Source organism: Nymphaea colorata, chromosome 1 (genome assembly GCF_008831285.2).
Source record: "Nymphaea colorata isolate Beijing-Zhang1983 chromosome 1, ASM883128v2, whole genome shotgun sequence".
In the NCBI taxonomy this organism is placed as follows: Eukaryota; Viridiplantae; Streptophyta; class Magnoliopsida; order Nymphaeales; family Nymphaeaceae; genus Nymphaea; species Nymphaea colorata.
Window position 1 is genome coordinate 20,665,352 of NC_045138.2, and position 18,939 is coordinate 20,684,290.

The 18,939-nt window shown below is 41.0% G+C and overlaps 1 protein-coding gene and 1 long non-coding RNA gene across 4 annotated transcripts in view; both read right to left on the reverse strand.

Annotated features, from left to right (window-relative positions):
• LOC116246252 (kinesin-like protein KIN-7E, chloroplastic) overlaps positions 1-4,803 on the reverse strand; it is a 37,746-nt gene extending 32,943 nt beyond the window's left edge. For all 3 annotated transcript variants that reach the window (XM_031618019.2, XM_031618017.2, XM_031618016.2), the window contains exons 1-6: positions 4,431-4,803; positions 4,246-4,343; positions 2,876-2,965; positions 2,253-2,305; positions 354-419; positions 213-266 (exon numbers count right to left, since the gene is read on the reverse strand). In XM_031618019.2, the coding sequence (XP_031473879.1) occupies positions 213-266; positions 354-419; positions 2,253-2,305; positions 2,876-2,965; positions 4,246-4,343; positions 4,431-4,648 (579 nt within the window). In that variant the 5' untranslated portion in view covers positions 4,649-4,803. The remainder of the gene's footprint in view (positions 1-212; positions 267-353; positions 420-2,252; positions 2,306-2,875; positions 2,966-4,245; positions 4,344-4,430) is intronic.
• Positions 4,804-12,512: 7,709 nt separating this feature from the next.
• On the reverse strand, positions 12,513-13,578 carry LOC116254062 (uncharacterized). The gene is made up of 3 exons (XR_004172622.2): positions 13,462-13,578; positions 12,758-12,877; positions 12,513-12,643 (listed from the first exon to the last, which is right to left on the reverse strand). It is a non-coding gene; the product is annotated as an uncharacterized LOC116254062 (long non-coding RNA).
• Positions 13,579-18,939: the final 5,361 nt, after the last annotated feature.

Below are 18,939 nucleotides of genomic sequence, written 5' to 3' on the forward strand. Positions count from 1 at the left end.
TCTCAAACCTTGCAAAATAAGACAAACCATTTTCCACGGATGCTATTTCTTTTAGGCAAGCTAATAATTCAGGATAAAAATATTAAACTAAATCTCCAAGCAGGTTATGGGTGCGTTCTCAACATAAAAAGAAACCCTGTACATGCAAACCATGAATTCAGAGTTCCAAAGACTGGAGATGCATTTCAAAAATGAGATGAAATTCCACTAACCTCATTGTATATTTCCAGGTATGATACTCGAAGCAAAAACTCTCGACTAGGTGTCTAAGACCAAAAAAAAATAGAAAAAAAAATGTACGTTAGAAACAAGTAAATAACTATAAACTAAATGCAAGTTCAAAGTATGATTACCTCTTGAATAATGCTGAAAACATCTTTTATGGCCAAAGGAATAATTCCTGGGGATTTTTGCTCACCCTGCATAATTTGTCCAATAACATAAACTTCTTTGTTAAGCAAAAGATCGTAATCATATTATCTAAGAAATAAGATTTCCTATGAATGAAATTAGTAATATATTGCCACAATATTGCAATAGCATCACCAAAAAAAAAAAAATGATATTATTGGGAAAATGTCATAATATTCTCAAAATACCATCACAAAATAAATTCGCACGAATACAATATCATCATCCTAATAGTAAGATTTTTTTCTCTTGCAGAGAAAACCTCATTGTATGCACTTTAATTGTATGTCTTCGAATTTATTGGTTCTTTTAAAATCATATGAACCTTCTGTGATAATTTTCTATGTTTCTTTATGTATTTCTGCCAACTTTGAATTTCCAGCATTTTATTGGGAAAACATTTAAAAAAAACTACAAAAACATTGCACCAAATACCCAAGAATGAATTTGTGGCAATGATAGGTAAAAAAATGTGCAAATACATAATAGTATATTATATGTAAGGAGAGGAAAGGAAGCGAGAGAATCCACATTTAGCAAATCAACCATTCTTTTAATGACACCCAACAAGCACCTAGTTGAGCAAATGTCAACAGACACCAGACACTGGTGTATTCCAGGCTCCAGCACTCAAGAGGGCCTCGAAACAAGACATTAAGCAGTAATTCCACCTACCTAAACATGGGAATAATTTTCTGTAAGTTTCCCAAATATGAAATCTTCGTTATGTCATTCCCATGTATAGAATCTAACATACCATCCCTACTAAGGAATATGCATGCTTCGATTTTGCAACCTCAGATATGAGTGTTTGTCATAGCCCTAATGCCAGTTGCAATGACCTGACACAAAACTAACCAAAAAAAAAAATTAATATGACAAACTTGATGTCCTGAACCAACTCAACAATCTATTTCAGTTTGGCACTCAAAATGGTTATGAACCAAAGCATGTAGCAGTAACTAAGTTCAAGTATACATGGCACCATTCTCGACAAATTTGTCAGATATAGGGTCATTCTCATGCCATTCCCATGCATAAAATGTTACAATTAAATTTTTGCTTAAGATAAAGTAGTAGTGTATCTAGTCATTCAGCAATTTATTCAGAATGTTTTTCTCAATACTTTCTTAAAAATATTGAAAACTTTAATAAGGCTTTTAAATTACAAAATAAATAAAAAATGGAAAAAAATAAATTTCAAGACATATAAATGAGGACTTTTTCAGAAAAGGAAAGGCACTGATATTATTGCAATAAAATTATGCAGCAACATGTTGAAAAAATTGCAATTTTTGCCTAAATATTACCATTTAAACCTGTTTTGGCAACTGCAATGTGCTAATAGACAATGATGATTATGGGAGCTACCCCTTATAGCTGCACAGAGGTGTGTATTTTCTAATGTAAGCAAATGAACCACAATATTGACTTGTACTTTTCTCTCAACAATGAACAACCTCGTCTGCTCTCTTTACATGCACCAGCTCCACATGAGAATCTGATGGATCTGAACCTCATAATCCCATTTACACCTCCCAATATGTAAATTTCATCCACATCAGCTTATGTACAAATTTCACTCAAACATCCATGCATTAAACAACCATTCAATCCTCTCCAATTATAGCTTATGCCTGGTTCCCAAATGTAGAAGGCCCAAGAAACCATGTGTTCATTCCAAAAAAATAAGCAAGATTTGAGAATTACAAGTGGAACAAGGTTTTAATTCTTAGGAAGTTGCTCAACGCTCGTAAAAAGTAAAGAACTGAAATGTGCATTTGCTTGTGAGAGCAATTATTGTAATAAGCAGACTTTTTTGAGAATCAAATATAACTTACATGCATGGTATGAGTCTTTCCACTGCTAGTAACACCATATGCAAATATGGTTCCTGCACGGCAAAGAAAAGAAAGGGCATTAAATATGTTCAAAAAATTACAATGACTATCCCACAATCATGAAAAGTTGTTCAAGCACTAAAGCCTGCCTCCACATGAAACAAAAAATTTTCATAATTCTTGTAGATGGAAAAGGTAATCCACTAAGAGGGCATTTGAAATTTTGAGTCACTGTGGAACAGCAACTCTGCTGTTCCAAGGTTCTCCTTGTGCAACAAACAGGTGGGCCAGGGTGCCCCACACCCGTGCCTGTTTCCGTGTCCTGTGGGTTTCTGTTTCCATTTGAGGGCATCAGACAGAACTGGTTTCGTACACCCTCTGACGGTACACCTTCTATAGAGGGACATCTAGAGGGGCGGAAGCTTTCTGAATCCTCCATTTTATCCATGTCTGCATTCTACAGATTGCATATATTGCATTGAAATTTACACTTGCTGATATACTTCATGTAGAAGCAAAAGCTTAAAGTTTCATCATTAGTAGATTTTAAATAGCAAAAATTTGAGACAACAATGGATCAAATCCAAAAGTGAAGAAGAGATCAGAAGGAAATGTATGATTACCATTTATTCCCTCCATAGCACCGTTTATTACATGTTGTGCAGCTACATCATAAACATGTCGAGTAGTTGTAGCAGGTCCAAATACTCTATCTGAATTGGAAGGAAAAAGGGAGACAGAAAAGTTGATATATTCAGTCATGCCTCTTCAGCAAAATATAGCTTCAAAGTTCAAACCAAGGGTAATTGTTTACTCCTCTCAGAGAAATACAAGCTTTCTAAAATATAGACTGGAATGCCAGCAAACTGAAATCATAAGCAGGTGGCAAAAGTAGGACCTGAAGAAGTAAAAAAGGTAAGAGTACAAGCTCTTATGCATGATATCAGTATAAAATTGCTACAGGGTAACTTGCTTAATTGCACATTATGCTCTGGAATATGCTCTTATAAATGGATTAGCACCACAAACGAAGCTACAACTTGAACTAGCGAATAGCTGATTCACAACTACAACGGTTTCGATGGAAATAACCAACGATTCAGGCAAGATAAAGCATAGAAAGAAAAAAACGACCAACAGTACATGTTACTTCAGGATCACAAAGTGACAAAGTTTTCAACATTAAGCATGAAAATAATTGCCATGAAACTAGTTGCCATGAAACTAGAGAAAGACAGAACCAAGTTCTGCGAGAAAAAACAAGTGTCGCTATGAACAGAACTTCAAACATGTTGGCATAGAGTCACTTTTGTGCAGTGACAAGATAGACCTAGAAACAAGCAATTAGAGGGTAGACGGTAGCTTTTGTCGGTGTCATCACATCCAGTTGTGGTAATCCGTCTCAGTTATCAACGAGAACAGTTTTGTAAGCTTCATATTATCATTATTGCAATTAAAACAATTGTTGGAGGTTCAAATAACGCAAATTACAGGTACATTTGCTCGTTAAATGCTGAATTCTGCTGGTATTCACTCTAAATACTCCATTTCGTGTTGACGACGATTCCTCGGTAAAAATGAATAATGCAAATGAGCAAAACATGCAGCTCGACCTGACAATCAGTCATTGTTCTCCTTAGTCCTTCGCTAAATATCACCTCCTTTTTCAGAAGCAACCATGAAGCACAGCATTACCTACACATCAATTACCTCTCCCCAACCTCCATAGCTTTCATTTCAGTTCACGCGGATACATCAAAATCAATTATCAAAAGATTTTTCAGGTTCAGAAAGACGAATTTCAGTACTAATAACAAGAGATAAGTGAACTAGAAAAGCGCATGAGAAAGAAGAAGAAAATCATCCAATACAAAATGTAGAGTAACTAGTGGTCTCAAATAACCAAACGGAACACGAGAAACAACAAGCGCGAAAGAAGAAGGCGAAGAGACATAAAAAGAGAAACATTAAACAAGAGAAACCCAAAGCGCACCAAAGCTGTAGCCAATGGACGCGTTGGACTCATTCCGGACCGTGTAATCTCCGTCTGCGTACCAAGCGATCTCGTCCCCCTTGTTAATCTCTCGAGAGCTGACGTAAAGCAAGAAACCGTTGAGAAGCAAGCACGCATTTGACAAGCGAAGGCATGAAATGGAACAGAGAGGCTCCTTTTCTCACCTGAGGGGGCGAAATCGGACGGTGACGGTCACATTCTCCTTGGCCTTCTGGGAATCAGCCGTCTCGGGGCTCAGCGGCGACGTCTGGGCGAGGCTGGCCGAGGTGGCGGAGGGCGTCGGGGGTCGGCCGGAGCTCTTAGGCACCGCCGCTGCTTTCCTAGTCCGGAAGGGCGACACCGAGCTCGACGATCTCTGCGTCCTCGAGCTCGAGGAAGACATCTCCCTCTCTCTCGAGTTGTTGCAGATGAAAGAAAGCGAGGGAAGGAAAAAGAGAGATTAAACCCAGAGGAGAGCGAGAGAGACGACTTCAAAATGCGCCTGCCTTTACCTCCACGACCACGATGACGGAGAGAGAGAGAGAGAGAGAGGATTGTCGCTCGCCTTTTGAGCGCGCGGGACGGTTTCTCGTTTTCCTTTTCTCTTCGTTTTGTGTTTCTTCTGTTAAATTCCCGTCATACCCTTCGCTGCCTTTGTTTTCCCACTCCCTTTTTAACGGTCCTACAGAAAATCACCGTTGTCTTCTCACCCGAACGGTTCACACAAAGCCCAAAGAATCCGCGAGCATTCGCCTCCTCGAACAAGCTGATCCATATAAATTAAAAAGGCCATATTTTAAAAATTCAATTGGTGGCCTTTTATTTGAACGTTCTTTTTACAAGCATGCAACTTTTATGAAAACAATAAAAATATTTACTAGCATTTAATTGTCTATAGTACATGAACTTCAAAATATAATTTGCTTCCCACCAAAACTTGCATGCGCTTGTTCTTATCATCCAACCTTTCGAACTAGGTTTTAAAAACTGGACTGCATCATCCAAAGCATCCTTACTTTTTTTTTTCTCACTAATTGTTCTCGCGTTTATTTCAAGACAGTGCATGCGGTGGGCCATGGCTGTCAAGTACAATAATTCCTATGGTCATCCCACTTTCAGTGACCTCAGTCGCTCGTTGAACTCTCCGTATCATTTTACTCAACCCTTATTCAAACTCAACATCAATAAAACTTTGACTCACTTAAGAGGGCGTTTGAATATTATTTCAGGAACAACAAAAGTGGAAATGTCTCGTCCCGTTGTTCTTGGAACGAAGTACATTTTTGGTGAGAATAGATGTGGTTTTGTCATTGTTTTGATTTGCCTGAACAGGAACATACCGTGTTTGTTGGCTGCTTCCCACTGTATGTTTGAACTTTTCTAATCAATAAAGGAACCATCTGGCCAACCGACCCATCAAAGAGAGACGGGGCATTGTTGGCGTAGGGGCAGACTATAAATATTAAGTAGGCGTTTGATATATTCAGAACTATGAAATTTTACAATCAAAATGCTCAGTTTTAAACAAATTGAAATTATTAAATAAACGGGGTCTTTTGTTTTCAGAATAAAAAAACTAAAACTTCTAATTTTAGACCTCATGTAAAGCAAAAATGTGGATTGATTTTTTCAATAACAATGCATATATATATATATATATATATGATATCCATACAAAGGAAGTTATTTTCTTAATAATGTTTTATACATTGATAAATATTATACCATCCAGTTTAAACTACTTTTAAAATAAGATATGCGGATGGAGAAATTTTGCAGTCTAAATAATTAGTTTCAGAAATTTGGGCCTCCACCTACCTACGTGCTTATTTTTAAAATATGTGGAGCTACATTTTACGAAAAGCGCTTTGTAACAAGAGAACGCCGTTCCGTTGGACGACGCCGCTCATTTCGCTTATAATAATGATAATAATAGGCATTGCCACAATCAAGAAGGGTATTTTAGTCATTTCAATGAATCGTCGAGCAGCCTTCCCGCGGCGACGTCGTTGCGCTCGTTTTCGTCGTTTTTCTGTTGGCAGCGTCCCGTCCCGTCAACGTAGAGCGTCGTCACCGTTCGTTTATTACGAAAGTACCCTCGTAGCAATGAAGTATAAATAATGAAGCGCGCAGAAGGGCATAATCGTCACTTTACATGTACCAGTTGGCGCCATCCGGAAGAATGACCGCCGGGGACGTTCCGTACTCACTTATTCTCAAATGACTAATGTACCCCTTTTTATAATCCACTGACCCCGATTTAGTTACTTTCTTAAGGTGTTTGATTATTTTTAAAACTTTAAATTCATGTTTTATGTTTTCGTCGATGCGATACAAATACAAAGCAAAACTTCATCACATTGAGAATTTCATGACTGATTTAAGATTCGTACATGAAAGTCTCATTTTACGTTTCGCAACATTTCCCATTAAATGATATCATCCCAGTCCTACTTTCATGGATCTCAAATCCTATGGTCATTTTATTTGGGGTTTCGGATTTGGGGCCAATCTGGTTCTAATTTATAATCCGAGTCCAGTTGGGTCCAACCGACGAACTTTCAAAATGGACTTGGATGGATATTAATCTTTAACCTGCTATCAAAGTCGATTTCATGTTATTAATTTGTTTTCGGGGTGAGTGGTTATTTTTCTACGGCGGAGAGGTCATAGCCATGTGCTAATCTGAAAATATCCAATCATTCCTATCTCGGGTCCAGTATCAAAGTCATCGAACTTTTTATAAATTGTACGGAAGCAAATAATCTAAATATAGTGGGAAACCCACTTTAGAACCGATCCATTTACACCCATGTCAGTTTAAAACAGACCAAATAGATATGGATCGATTTGGAGCTGACCCGATATGCGAGTCATATCAAAATCCTAAACTGGTCCCCCCAAATCTCCATTATGTGGATCTGATAACCTGGCAATTGGGTCCTAGCTGGCTGCAATCTTGGATCTAATGTGATAAGGACAATGATCACTTTTGGCTTTGAGAATAAGTAAGATTAGTTTTCTGAAGTTGATCACCACTTTTTGGAGAGGGACTGTGGCATGTGGGTAATCCTGCCTACCAATGGTTAGACTTTTGCACCGTTCACTTTTTTATGACGCTGACGCGATCATATTCTTCACAGGGCTAGAAGGGGGACCTGGTAGCTCAAAGAAGTTGACTCCAGACCTCTGTTTTTGTCTCATTTGGCCGTGAGATTGTATACACTGGGCTCGTTGCCTTGGTCCAATTTGACTTGGCTTAGTTGGTGCAACTCGAACCTGTCGATTAGGGGTGGAGTTAGGAATTTTTTGTTATATTATTAAAGGTAGCCCACCTTAGTCCTCTGGACGATGTGTGGGAGGAGGGGAAAGGGAGGCCCTTCACTGGTCATTCAAGGGTAGCCCGCCTCTCCTTATTTTTGGCTCGTGATGGGTTGGGTCTCTTTTGATTATTTGACACATGGTCTGGCCCGACAGTCTGCTCACTTTAGAAACTCTTTGCGCATCACCCATGATTCTCTTATAATTCTTACTGTATCATAGATGGCTTCTTTCAAAACTTTTGGCATGTCATCAATATATTAAAATATAAAAATATTAAGGATTTCAAATATGGGTGAACATTGAATTCGATTCCTGACCTAAAGTTCACAGTTGATCTTGACCCAATGACTAAGTGAGTCGGGCTTGTGCTGTGGACAATGGCTTCAGGCTAGCCCAACCCCGTCTTTATCGAGTCCTTGACTGACCGAATGCCCACATTTAATCATATATGAGATTAAAAAAAAAAAAAAAAACCCTGGTGAGCCGTCACTCAAACAAGTGAACTATAGTGTTAGAGTTGACCTGGGCATCGACCCGGGTTTGGGCTGGCCGAATGTTCAAAATCTGAGCCCCAACCTCAGCCCTGTTACAATAAATTTTTGAAATATAAAATATGGTTTTTTTAATATAAAATATATTTTTAATACAATAATTTTATTTGTTATCGGGGTAGAGCAAGAGGGGGAGCCCCTGCGGCTCCCTCCTGCCGTCGTGAATGGGATCCGACCGCCGGTCAGGCAGGCGGCGCCGGTCCTGCCGGCGACAGTAGGGGGAGCTGCCAGGGCTCCCCTTTGCAGCACGTGGGATAAGGAGGGAGAGAGGAATGAGAATGTTCAAGGAGAGAGAAGTTGGGGGAGAGAGAAAAATAATGTTAAGAATCTGAACTGTTAGTTCTTAGATAGACTGTCCAGACTTGATGCCTCTAGATCTATACTACATCTAAAGTCAGGATTCATAATTTGTTGATTTTTTAATGCAAACTTAGAAGGAGAGATCTTCTAATATCTCACAACATGTGGTTTGAGTGGCCTTGATTGGATATAGTTTAATATTACACACACACACACGTATATATATATATATAATCACATTTCCTGAAGATGTGCCGCACGGCTTGCGTTTTAAATATGGCTGGTCTAAATGTGCAGGCTATAAAAGTACGAGCCAGGCTTTATCAAATACCGAAGGATTACCAACTCTCTTGACGTGAACATGAGAGTATTGAATATTGATCTTCCCCACACCGATGAGAATTTATGTGCTTCACGGTTCTTGCGAGTTGTGGACCTTTAGTTACTTAGCCTTATTACTCTTGTTTCGTGGAATGATATCTTGTTCTTCTCAACATGGGTACCAGTTCTGGTTTGAGTCTTATTGGAAACGGTCACCACCCGTTTAAAGTTTTAAACTTTGAAATTTTATAATATTTTTTTGAATTTTCAATCTCTTATATATTCTTACTCAAACCAGGCAGACTGAGATGTGATCCTAATCCCTTTAAATCATACTCATTCTTTGTGAAACTTTAAAAAATATGGAGTTTCAAAATGATATTGACAACACGTGGGTAATTAACGGTAGATGCATGGCTGTTGTCCGATTACTTGGTCGGATTGATCGGCCTATAAAAGGCAGGTAGTCACTATGATTCTTATAGGTTATTTTTCTAAACTAAAAACAGTTATCCATAACACTCTATTTGAGGGATGTATTAAACACTTCACCGTATGAGATTGAAAACATCATCTCTGTATCGGACTATTCAAGTTGACTTGCTCGATTTTCACCCGATTTAAGTGAAACATTTTTGAAAATATTGGCCGATCTTGAAAAAGGAATTAGGCTGGCTTGGGCTAGCCAAGGCTAGAAAAACCCAGGGTAAGGAAGACCCAAAGATCTCGTCTGCAGCTTACGCCCGGCCTGGCCTGCTTAGTTATCGGGCTAGGCCCAACAGTCATCTTCATGCCTGTCAGGTACCTGGTTTGTTGTTCATCCTTATGGAAAACTTTTAATATTTCTTTTATTGATATCTTAAAAACATTCCGCTACTCTTAAGAGTTTCCAAGGAAGTGCTTGACGAAATGCCAAAAAGAACCCATCAGTAACACTCCAAGAGAGCTCACTAATACCATACCAGTTGGGAATATATATAAAATGCTAAAAAGAACCCATCAGTAACACTCAAAGAGAGCTCACTACTAGCATAACAGTTGGGAATATATATATATATATGTGACTAAATGCCAAAAAGAACCCTAACACTCCAAGTTTTTAAGGGAGCTGACTACTAGCATAACAGTTGGGACTATATATATATATATATATATATATATATATAGAGAGAGAGAGAGAGAGAAGTGAGGTTTAACGCTTTGTTTGGATGGAGGAAAAAAAAATGAAATAAAAGGGATGTGTGAAAATGAAATAAAAAAAAAAAAGAAAAATGAAATGAGAAAGAAAATGAAAGGAAAGAGGTGATTATAAAGCTTGTTTGAATAGAAAGTAAATGATAGAATTTATATTACTTTACAATAATACTCTTAATATTCAATTATAGAGGTGTACATGAAATACAATGAACAATGGCAACCCACTGTCCAACTGCGGCGATAATGACTCCGACATGGTCGATATGGTTTGAACGGGAAAAATTACCATCCAAGTCTCGAGCAGTGGTGGGAAGGGAAAGAAAGACACACTCGGCACCCATCGGAGTCTTGACCAGTGGCGGGGAGGGAGAGAAATAGCCACACAAGGTTAAAGGTATACATGGTAAAAATGGATAAACTTTTAGTTTCCTTCTCCATCCCTCCAATTTTGAAGGGATTGAATTTACATTAAAGTATCATTTTCATTTCCTCCTTCTTCTTTTTCTTTCTTTGCAACCAAACAAATTTTTTACTTTTTTTTTTTCTTCTTTTTAATTAGTCAATCAAACAAAACATCGATTGTTCAATCTTTTCCTTTCCCTTCATCCAAACAAGACTTTTAATTAGTCAATCAAACAAAACATTGATTGTTCAATCTTTTCCTTTCCCTTCATCCAAACAAGACTTAAATCTATGTTGGGCCAAGTCGGGATCTCTTTACCCAGCTTGGGTCAGTCCAGCCCAATGAACTTCTTTTATTGTTGTTGGCCTAGAACTCAAATAATCAGTTCAAGTTCGGTCCTGTGCCCAACTAGTCATTGGCTATGAGGTCCGCTCACTTTTAAAAGAAAATATGTGCACCTGGTGAAGGGCAGCGAGAGAGGGAGAAGATTAAAAAAGTGAAAAAATGTCCAAGTCTGGCAGCTGGGTTCACGTATTTCTTCTTTCTCCATCTTTTCTAAATGGATTTGCATCAAAATCCCCTAGTTGTCGTTCATGGTTGTCTGAATACTCCATGGACCGTGAGCAGAATGGGCTTGGGATTCATAACCACAGAGGTAGGCAGGAGAAATTTGGTAGCTGTGCCTTTTCCTGTGCGAGCAACGGGGCGAAGTGCTGAGCACAGAAACGATGAGCTCAAATTTCGAACTTTGTGGGGATTTCAGATTGTCTGAGATATCTGAGCATCTCGAGAGATCTGATTGTTCTTTCAAAAGCAACTCCCTCCTCGTTGCTTTCTTGTTTCACATTTTTCTTCTTTTGAGGCCATTGATGAGGTACAGAGAACGTACACTTTCGTTCGTCCAGATTTTGGCAGTTTGGATTTCGAATGTGGCTCTCAAATCTTTCAAATTGAGCCAAAGTTCCTGCCGGTGCTCTGTCTCTTGTGCCTTGTACCTTGGTCTCTACGTCACTTTAAAGTGACTGTTCATTTAAACCCTGTTGTACTGTACCACCATCTGCAAATGGATCAGAAAATAAAGGAAAAAGAAGAATCATTTGAATACCATGCACTGGCCATAGTTTCATAAAAGAGTCTGATCAGGACTTTCGTGGTTTATGATCTTAGGCGAGACTTTTGAACAATCTAAAGATAAATTAAAATTAAGCAAAATTCAGTTGGTTATTCTATTGCAAAAAAATCTTGTTATATTCTAGCCCCAACAAGAGCGAGATTGGACCCCGTTATGGCATAAGAAGAAGTTCACTCAACTTAGTACACTAGCAAAAATTTCCTTCAAACAACCTATGCAGGCTAAGCGATCACAGATTCATAATTCTGACTTTGCATCAACAAAAGATGGCTTCAAGGACATGATTTCACTATGGTACCATATTCTTCCTCTGCCACTTTAAAAGCATTTCACGTGGAGAATTTTATACATGCAATATGGCCTATAGAGGGTTCCAATAAAAGAATCGCCACCCAGATTGATTTATCCGATGCTGCTAAATTGAACCTTGTAATTAGTAGCAACTGGCATGCAATAAAGAAATGCAAACACCCCCCCCAACCCCACAAAAAAAGAAGAAAAGAAAATAAATATAAATTGCTTCCTCGTGTAGGTGTGCACCTTGCAGCACCCATTAAACAGAACATATAAAATGAACTGCACCATGATCGCCATAACACAAGAATCAAATTCCCCAAATAACACTCTTTGAGACAAAAACAAACTTGAGTTCTCTATGTGACTATGTCATGCTGATGAGTTCTCACCGACCGGGCCCCACACTTGTTGCATCGCCGATGATCCTCCATCTCTTCAGTGATCGGGGGCAACACACAGAAACTCCTTAGCGACCGTTCCTTCGAAGAGAAGCAACACTAGTTGCAGGGACGACTCCACTTTAATCCCCAATCCATCAATGCAAAGAACGAACCTGTGGAATCGAACGTCAAGGTATGGCTGCCATTTAAGCAAGGAAGAGGGGACAAAAGTGTAGAGACCAGAGACCATGAAGGGAAGAATAATAGGGGGTATTTAACAACTTGGAGTCTCCCCATGAGATGAAAATTCCAGGTTCCAGATCCCCGAATTCTTCGATCGCCTCAAATTTTGACTCTAAAAGAAAAGAGCTACGCTATGAAAGAAGCGGTAAAGTTTTGGAATTATAAATACTACCGTTAGATTTCTACTTGCAGGAATTGTTTCAAAACCACTACAGCGTTATGTGCGTGAACCCGTCATCCCTTTTCGTTCCTGCGGATGCACATAAATTTGAAACGCAGAGTGATAAAAGTGATAGCATTACTTAATAGCATAATCTAAATATAACCAAACTCATATGACAAAAACCATGAACAGGTGACATACATAAGATTGCATTTTCATCCTGCCACTAACAATCACCAGCCCTTGATCTCCATGCCTTAGTGTATAATTAGTTATCTAAATTGCTACCTCCCTGTGGTGGGAGCCATGAGGAAAATCCTCCTGCCAAGAACACAACAACATAGATGAAGTTAGAAACTGAACATGGCATTTAATGTCAGTGTGGAAGCTGTTACATAAACAGCATCTATGCATATTGACTACATCTCTGCTTCCATTTCAGTATCAGAAATTCCACAGTGAGTGGTCGTTGAGGTTTCAACTCTTATGTTGTGTCTTTTAGCTTTGCGGAAGTAATTAAACAGTGAGAAATTGCCAAAGTAAACACAAAGCGGCATCAGCAAACTTGCTTATAAGCACGTGCTCGCTTAACCGCATCGGCTCATGAACGTTACAGAATGGGGACCCAAAAAAATTAACAGAAGAATGATGTCGTCTCTAAATAAAGGCATACAAGAAAGTAGAAACTAATAAACTCAACGATTCATACTGCAATTACAAAACCAATAAACAACGTTCGTGATCTTCTAGAACTCAACGATTACCAATTCATGCTAGCAATTCAATTATCAAGTATAAACATCATCATCAGGTCGGAAGAATCGCGAACGCTTAGAATAAAACGAGCAAGAACACTAAGAATACACAAAGAATCTCACGGAGGGGACTAGAAATTAATATCCCACCTGAATCTTCGCATCGTAGGTAGCAACGAACTTCCTTCCTACGTCGCCATTCAGGTCAGTCACGATCGGCGGAGGTAGTCGCTCCGATTCATACTTGATTGGGTAGTCATCGGCAGACGGTACCATGCTTCTCTGAACGAAACATTGCCCTCGTGCTATAAATTTCAAAAAAGCTTATAGTCTCAGCAACTCTCAATTGTACACAGAAAACTGTTACGACCTTAACCGAAGGTCTCTATCGTGGCATCATGGCAAGAGTTAGTAGGCGTCATGGTCTTAGAGTCAAGTTGATTATAGTTATTCCAAGAAGTGAGTTGTTCCACATTTTTAGCGTGAGTTATCCCTGTTAGTGGGTCTGCCATGATCCATGTTTTGAGGCTTCCACTTCTGCTAGAGAAGTTATAAGGCCCTTAGTTGTTAATGAAATGATATGCTTTTTATCTCAATTCTTCCTCTCCTCCTCCGCTCTCTCTCTTCCTCAAGACTCTGTTTACGACTAGACTGTAACAATGGTATCAGAGACAACACGATGGCTATACACTCCAAAGTCACAGACAGCAAATCGTCAGATGAACTTGTCCAAAAGCTGGAGTCCTCCATGGCTGACTTCCACCAAGAAGTCAATCTTCGCCTTCAGGAATCTTGGCAGCGAATGGAACAATATTTTCAACATGCCGACCAAAGGTTCACCGAGTTACAAGAAACAATTGCTTCCGGTCCTACTGCTGGTAAGGACTCTCTCTGATAATAGGGGGCTTTTAGGTGCCCCACCTCCCAACCACACCACGACGGTGGCAACAACTTCCATCGCTGCGGCATCCTCTGCTCTGTCCACCACAGCACAGACCACCATACCAACTATGGTCCCGCGTTCAGGTGATATCCCATTACGCCTCAATTTTCCAGAGTTCACTCCTACTAATCCCCGGTATTGGATTCGTAAATGTGAGCAATACTTTGACGTTAATGACATTGATGAACACCACAAAGTAAAGCTAGCCGGACTCCATCTCAACAAAGAAGGCGACACTTGGCTATACAATGAACTGCTCCAACACAATGACCTCACCTAGGCTCAATTCGTGGATATATTGTGAGAACGATTTGGCGTTCAAGATACTGACAGCGTGATTGTCGAATTCAACCACCTCAAACAAACAGGAACTGTCGCGGATTACATCAAGCGATTCGAGGACTTAAAAGGACATGTGTTACGTGAAAGCGTCACCCTCTCCGATAAATACTTCATTTCCTGTTTTATTAGGAGACTAACCGACCCGCTTCAGTCCCTCGTCCGGGCTCACACCCCCCTCACGATTCGGGAGGCCATGGCAAATGCCAAGTTTCACGAAGCTGCCTTAAAGTCAATTGCAAAGCACCAACCATTTCGTAGCCCGCCGCCGGCCCAATTTAATTCCAGAGGAATGAAACCCCCATGGGAACCACAGCCAGTCAAGAAGGATCCCACATGCTACTGCTGCGGCGCCCACTGGTTTCGAGGACACTCTTGCAGACCCCGTCCAACTAGTGAAGCTCATGTCTTGGACGAAACCAGTTCTGATGGTGGCAAAGTCGGGGACGACAACCAAGTCCCAGCCCAGGATGAGCAACTTGTGGAACTCTCCATGCACACCATTAATGGGAGTACCAGTAGTGGCACCCTCAAATTGAGAGGGCACATCCGTCACAAGCCGGCCTTAATTCTATTAGATACAAGGAGTACCGCAACTTTTATTAATTCCAAGTTGGTTGATGCTCTTCACTTAGATGTCTTGGACTGTCCGGAAATGACCATTGCACTAACCAATGGCACCAGAGTCGTGTGTTCCAAAACTTGTCCTAACTTGAGCTGGGAGATGTGTGGCAGTCACTTCCGATATGATTTTCGCATTCTCGATCTTGGGACTTACGACATTGTCCTTGGTACTGACTGGATGCAGGAGGTGAACCCTATAACTTTCGATTTTGTACAATCCCAGGCAACCATTAAGAAGAACGGAAATGAGGTCATTCTTAAGGGCCATCGTGGTGACTAGAAACAATTGGAGGAGCTAAGCTGTCTGATAGCTGGTTGTCCTCCCAAAAACATCAACATCCAGCATGTCGAGCACGTGGCCTGGGTATTCGAGGTGGACGACAGCAACACGTTGGCAACACTTCCAAAGTCGACTTCAATTGAAGTTGATACTTGCGGAGGATCAGATCTCCCCATGGAATTCCGAGAAAGGCTGCATCTCTTGCTCCACTCCTTCGCCAACATGTTTGAAGAGCCCCATCAACTCCCACCTCAGCGTTCTCATGACCATGGGATCACACTAGTTACAGGGACCTCACCAGTAGCCGTCCGCCCATATCGCTACCCCTACCACCAAAAACGGGAAATAGAGGTCCAAGTGCAACACCTCTTGGATGTTGGGTTTATCTGTCACAATCATAGTCCCTTTGCCTCGCCCGTCTTGCTCGTTAAAAAGAAGGATGGTAGCTGGCGAATGTGTGTGGATTACCGTCAACTCAACTACCAGATGATCAAAGATCGATATCCAATTCCCGTCATAGACGACCTTCTTGATGAACTACATGGCGCAAAGGTATTTTCTAAGCTCGACTTACGGGCTGGGTACCACCAAATTCGTATGAAGGAGGAGGACGTTCCGAAGACGGAATTCCGGACACACCAAGGCCATTACGAGTTTTAGGTGCTACCTTTTGGTCTTACTAATGCCCCAGCCACCTTTCAGTCCTTAATGAATCAGGTTTTGGCTCCATTCTTACGTCAATTTGTTCTGGTATTTTTTGACGACATATTAATCTACAACAACGAGTTGGCCTTGCACATTGAGCACCTTTCGATGGTGCTAGAGCTACTACGGCGTGAACAATTCTACCTCAAGTTATCCAAATGCGAATTTGACATGGCTCAAATCGATTACCTGGGACACGTCATATCGGGGGAAGGAGTCAGCACCAACCCAAAGAAAGTTGAGGCCATGATCAGTTGGCCTACACCCAAAACGGTAAGAGAATTGTGGGGCTTCCTCTGCTTAACCGGTTACTACCGAAAGTTCATACGGAATTATGGCGTGGTGGCGCAACCCCTGACCCAACTCCTCAAAAAGGATGCCTTTTGCTGGTCTCCAGACGCGGATGAGGTTTTCACAAATCTAAAGCACCTCCTATCAACCTCTCCCATCCTTGCTTACCTAGACTTTAATAGTGAATTTGTGTTGGAGACAAATGCATCAGAGCGGGGCATCGGGGTGGTCTTAACTCAAAACGAGCATCCAATCGCATACATGAGCGAAGCATTAGGCCCTCGTAATGCCGGCTTAACCACCTATGAAAAGGAGTTGATGGCCGTCCTCTCCGCAGTGACGCGTTGGCAACATTATTTGAAAGGAGCCCACTTCATGATCAAGACGGACCATCACAGTTTACAATTCCTCTTGGATCAGAAGGTTCATACAAACTTGCAACGAAAGAGTGTCTCTCGCTTGATGGGGTTGAATTTCTCTATCGCATATCGAAAGGGCTTCGACAACAAGGCAGCCGATGCTCTATCGCGCTTCACGAAGGTAACCAAGGCTGAAATTCCAACTACAAACGAGGTGCGCGCTATTTCATCAGTCATTCCAGCCTGGAAAGCTTCGATTGAGAAAAGTTATCTTGGAGATACCAAGACAACTCAAATCAAGGAGGAATTATTAATTACCCCCGATGGCAGACCAAATTTCAAGCTGCAACAAGGTCTGTTGAGGTACAAGAGCTGTTTTTATATAGGTTGTTCTGGAAATCTTCGTCACGAGATCATTCAGCAATTACACTACGCGGCAGTCGGAGGGCACTCAGGTAGGTTAGCAACTTACAAACAAATCAAAAGGCATTTTTATTGGCCTGGCCTCAAGAAGGAAGTTAGGCATTGCTAACTGTGACACATGTCAACGATGCAAATCAGAAAACGTTGCTAACCCCAGTTTACTTCAGCCCCCACCAATTTCAACAGGCAATTGGAAGGATATTGCACTTGATTTCATTGAAGGATTGCCAAAATCGCATGGCAAGGATGTGATATTAGTGGTAGTGGATCGATTCTCTAAATACGGCCACTTCATTGCCGTGGCGCATCCGTTCACTGCCATTCAAGTGGCAAAAGCTCTCTTCGACAACGTGTTCAAACACCATGGCTTTCCCGAAACAATAGTCTCAGACCGAGACAAGTTCTTCACCAGCAATATGTGGCGTGAGCTCTTCAAAACTTTTGGCACCCAGCTGGCCCTTAGCTCAACATACCATCCCCAATCCGATGGCCAAACAGAAAGACTCAATCAATGCCTCGAACATTATCTAAGAGCGATGTGTTTCAATCGTCAATCGACCTGGCACTTGGAGCATTTGGTTATCACTAGCTGAATTCTGGTACAATAGTTCCTACCACACTGCCATCAAGAGCTCACCATTCGAGGTGGTTTATGGTTACTCACCACCTCCCATTCTCGGAATTCGAGACGAACAGCCTTCGGTGGCCGTGGTTGCAGATTATACCACCAAACATGCTCAAACGGTGCGTTTATTATCTAAATCTCTCGCTCAAGCCCAGAATCGCATGAAGATTCAAGCTGAACGAAGTGAGAGGGAGTTCGCTGTAGGAGATTGGGTGTTCTTAAAGCTCCAACCTTACAGGCAAAGCTCACTGGCAATCCGTACCAACCTCAAGCTTGCAGCCAAATATTATGGACCCTTCTGTGTCCTAGGTAGGATAGGATCGGTGGCTTACAAACTTGATCTACTTCCGTCCTGTGCAATTCACCCAGTTTTTCATGTGTCCTTACTTAAGCTATGAGTTGGAGAAGGGCAGGTACCGATCACTACATCACTTGTCACTGATAAGGATGGTCTAATCCGATCAGAACTAGAGGCAATATTGGTTCGCCGTTTGGTGAAGCGTAACAATGCGGCAGTGGGCCAAGTACTTGTCAAATGGGCCAACTTACATGATGATGAGGCGACATGGGAGGATTATAATGCAATTAAGGCTCAATTCCCCATCATATCAGAAATGAATCACACTGCTATTCTTGAGGACAATAACAGTTCCAAGGGAGGTCGAGTGTCACGACCTTAACCGAAGGTCTCTATCGTGGCATCATGGCAACAAGGCGTCATGGTCTTAGTTAGTGTTCAGTCTGTTAGTGGGTCTGCCACGATCCATGTTTTGAGGCCTCCACTTCTGCTAGAGAAGTTATAAGGCCCTTAGTTGTTAATGGAATGATATGCTTTTTATCTCAATTCTTCCTCTCCTCTTCCGTCTCCTCCCTCCTACTCTGCTCTCTCTCTTCCTCAAGACTCTGTTTACAACCAGACCAGACTGTAACAAAAACCCCATTATAGAAAAATTGATCAGCAAACGATAATAGGGGAGGGAGAGAGAGAGGAAAAGACCTGGATGGAGTAGAAGATGGCGATGGCGGATAGCAGGAGGAT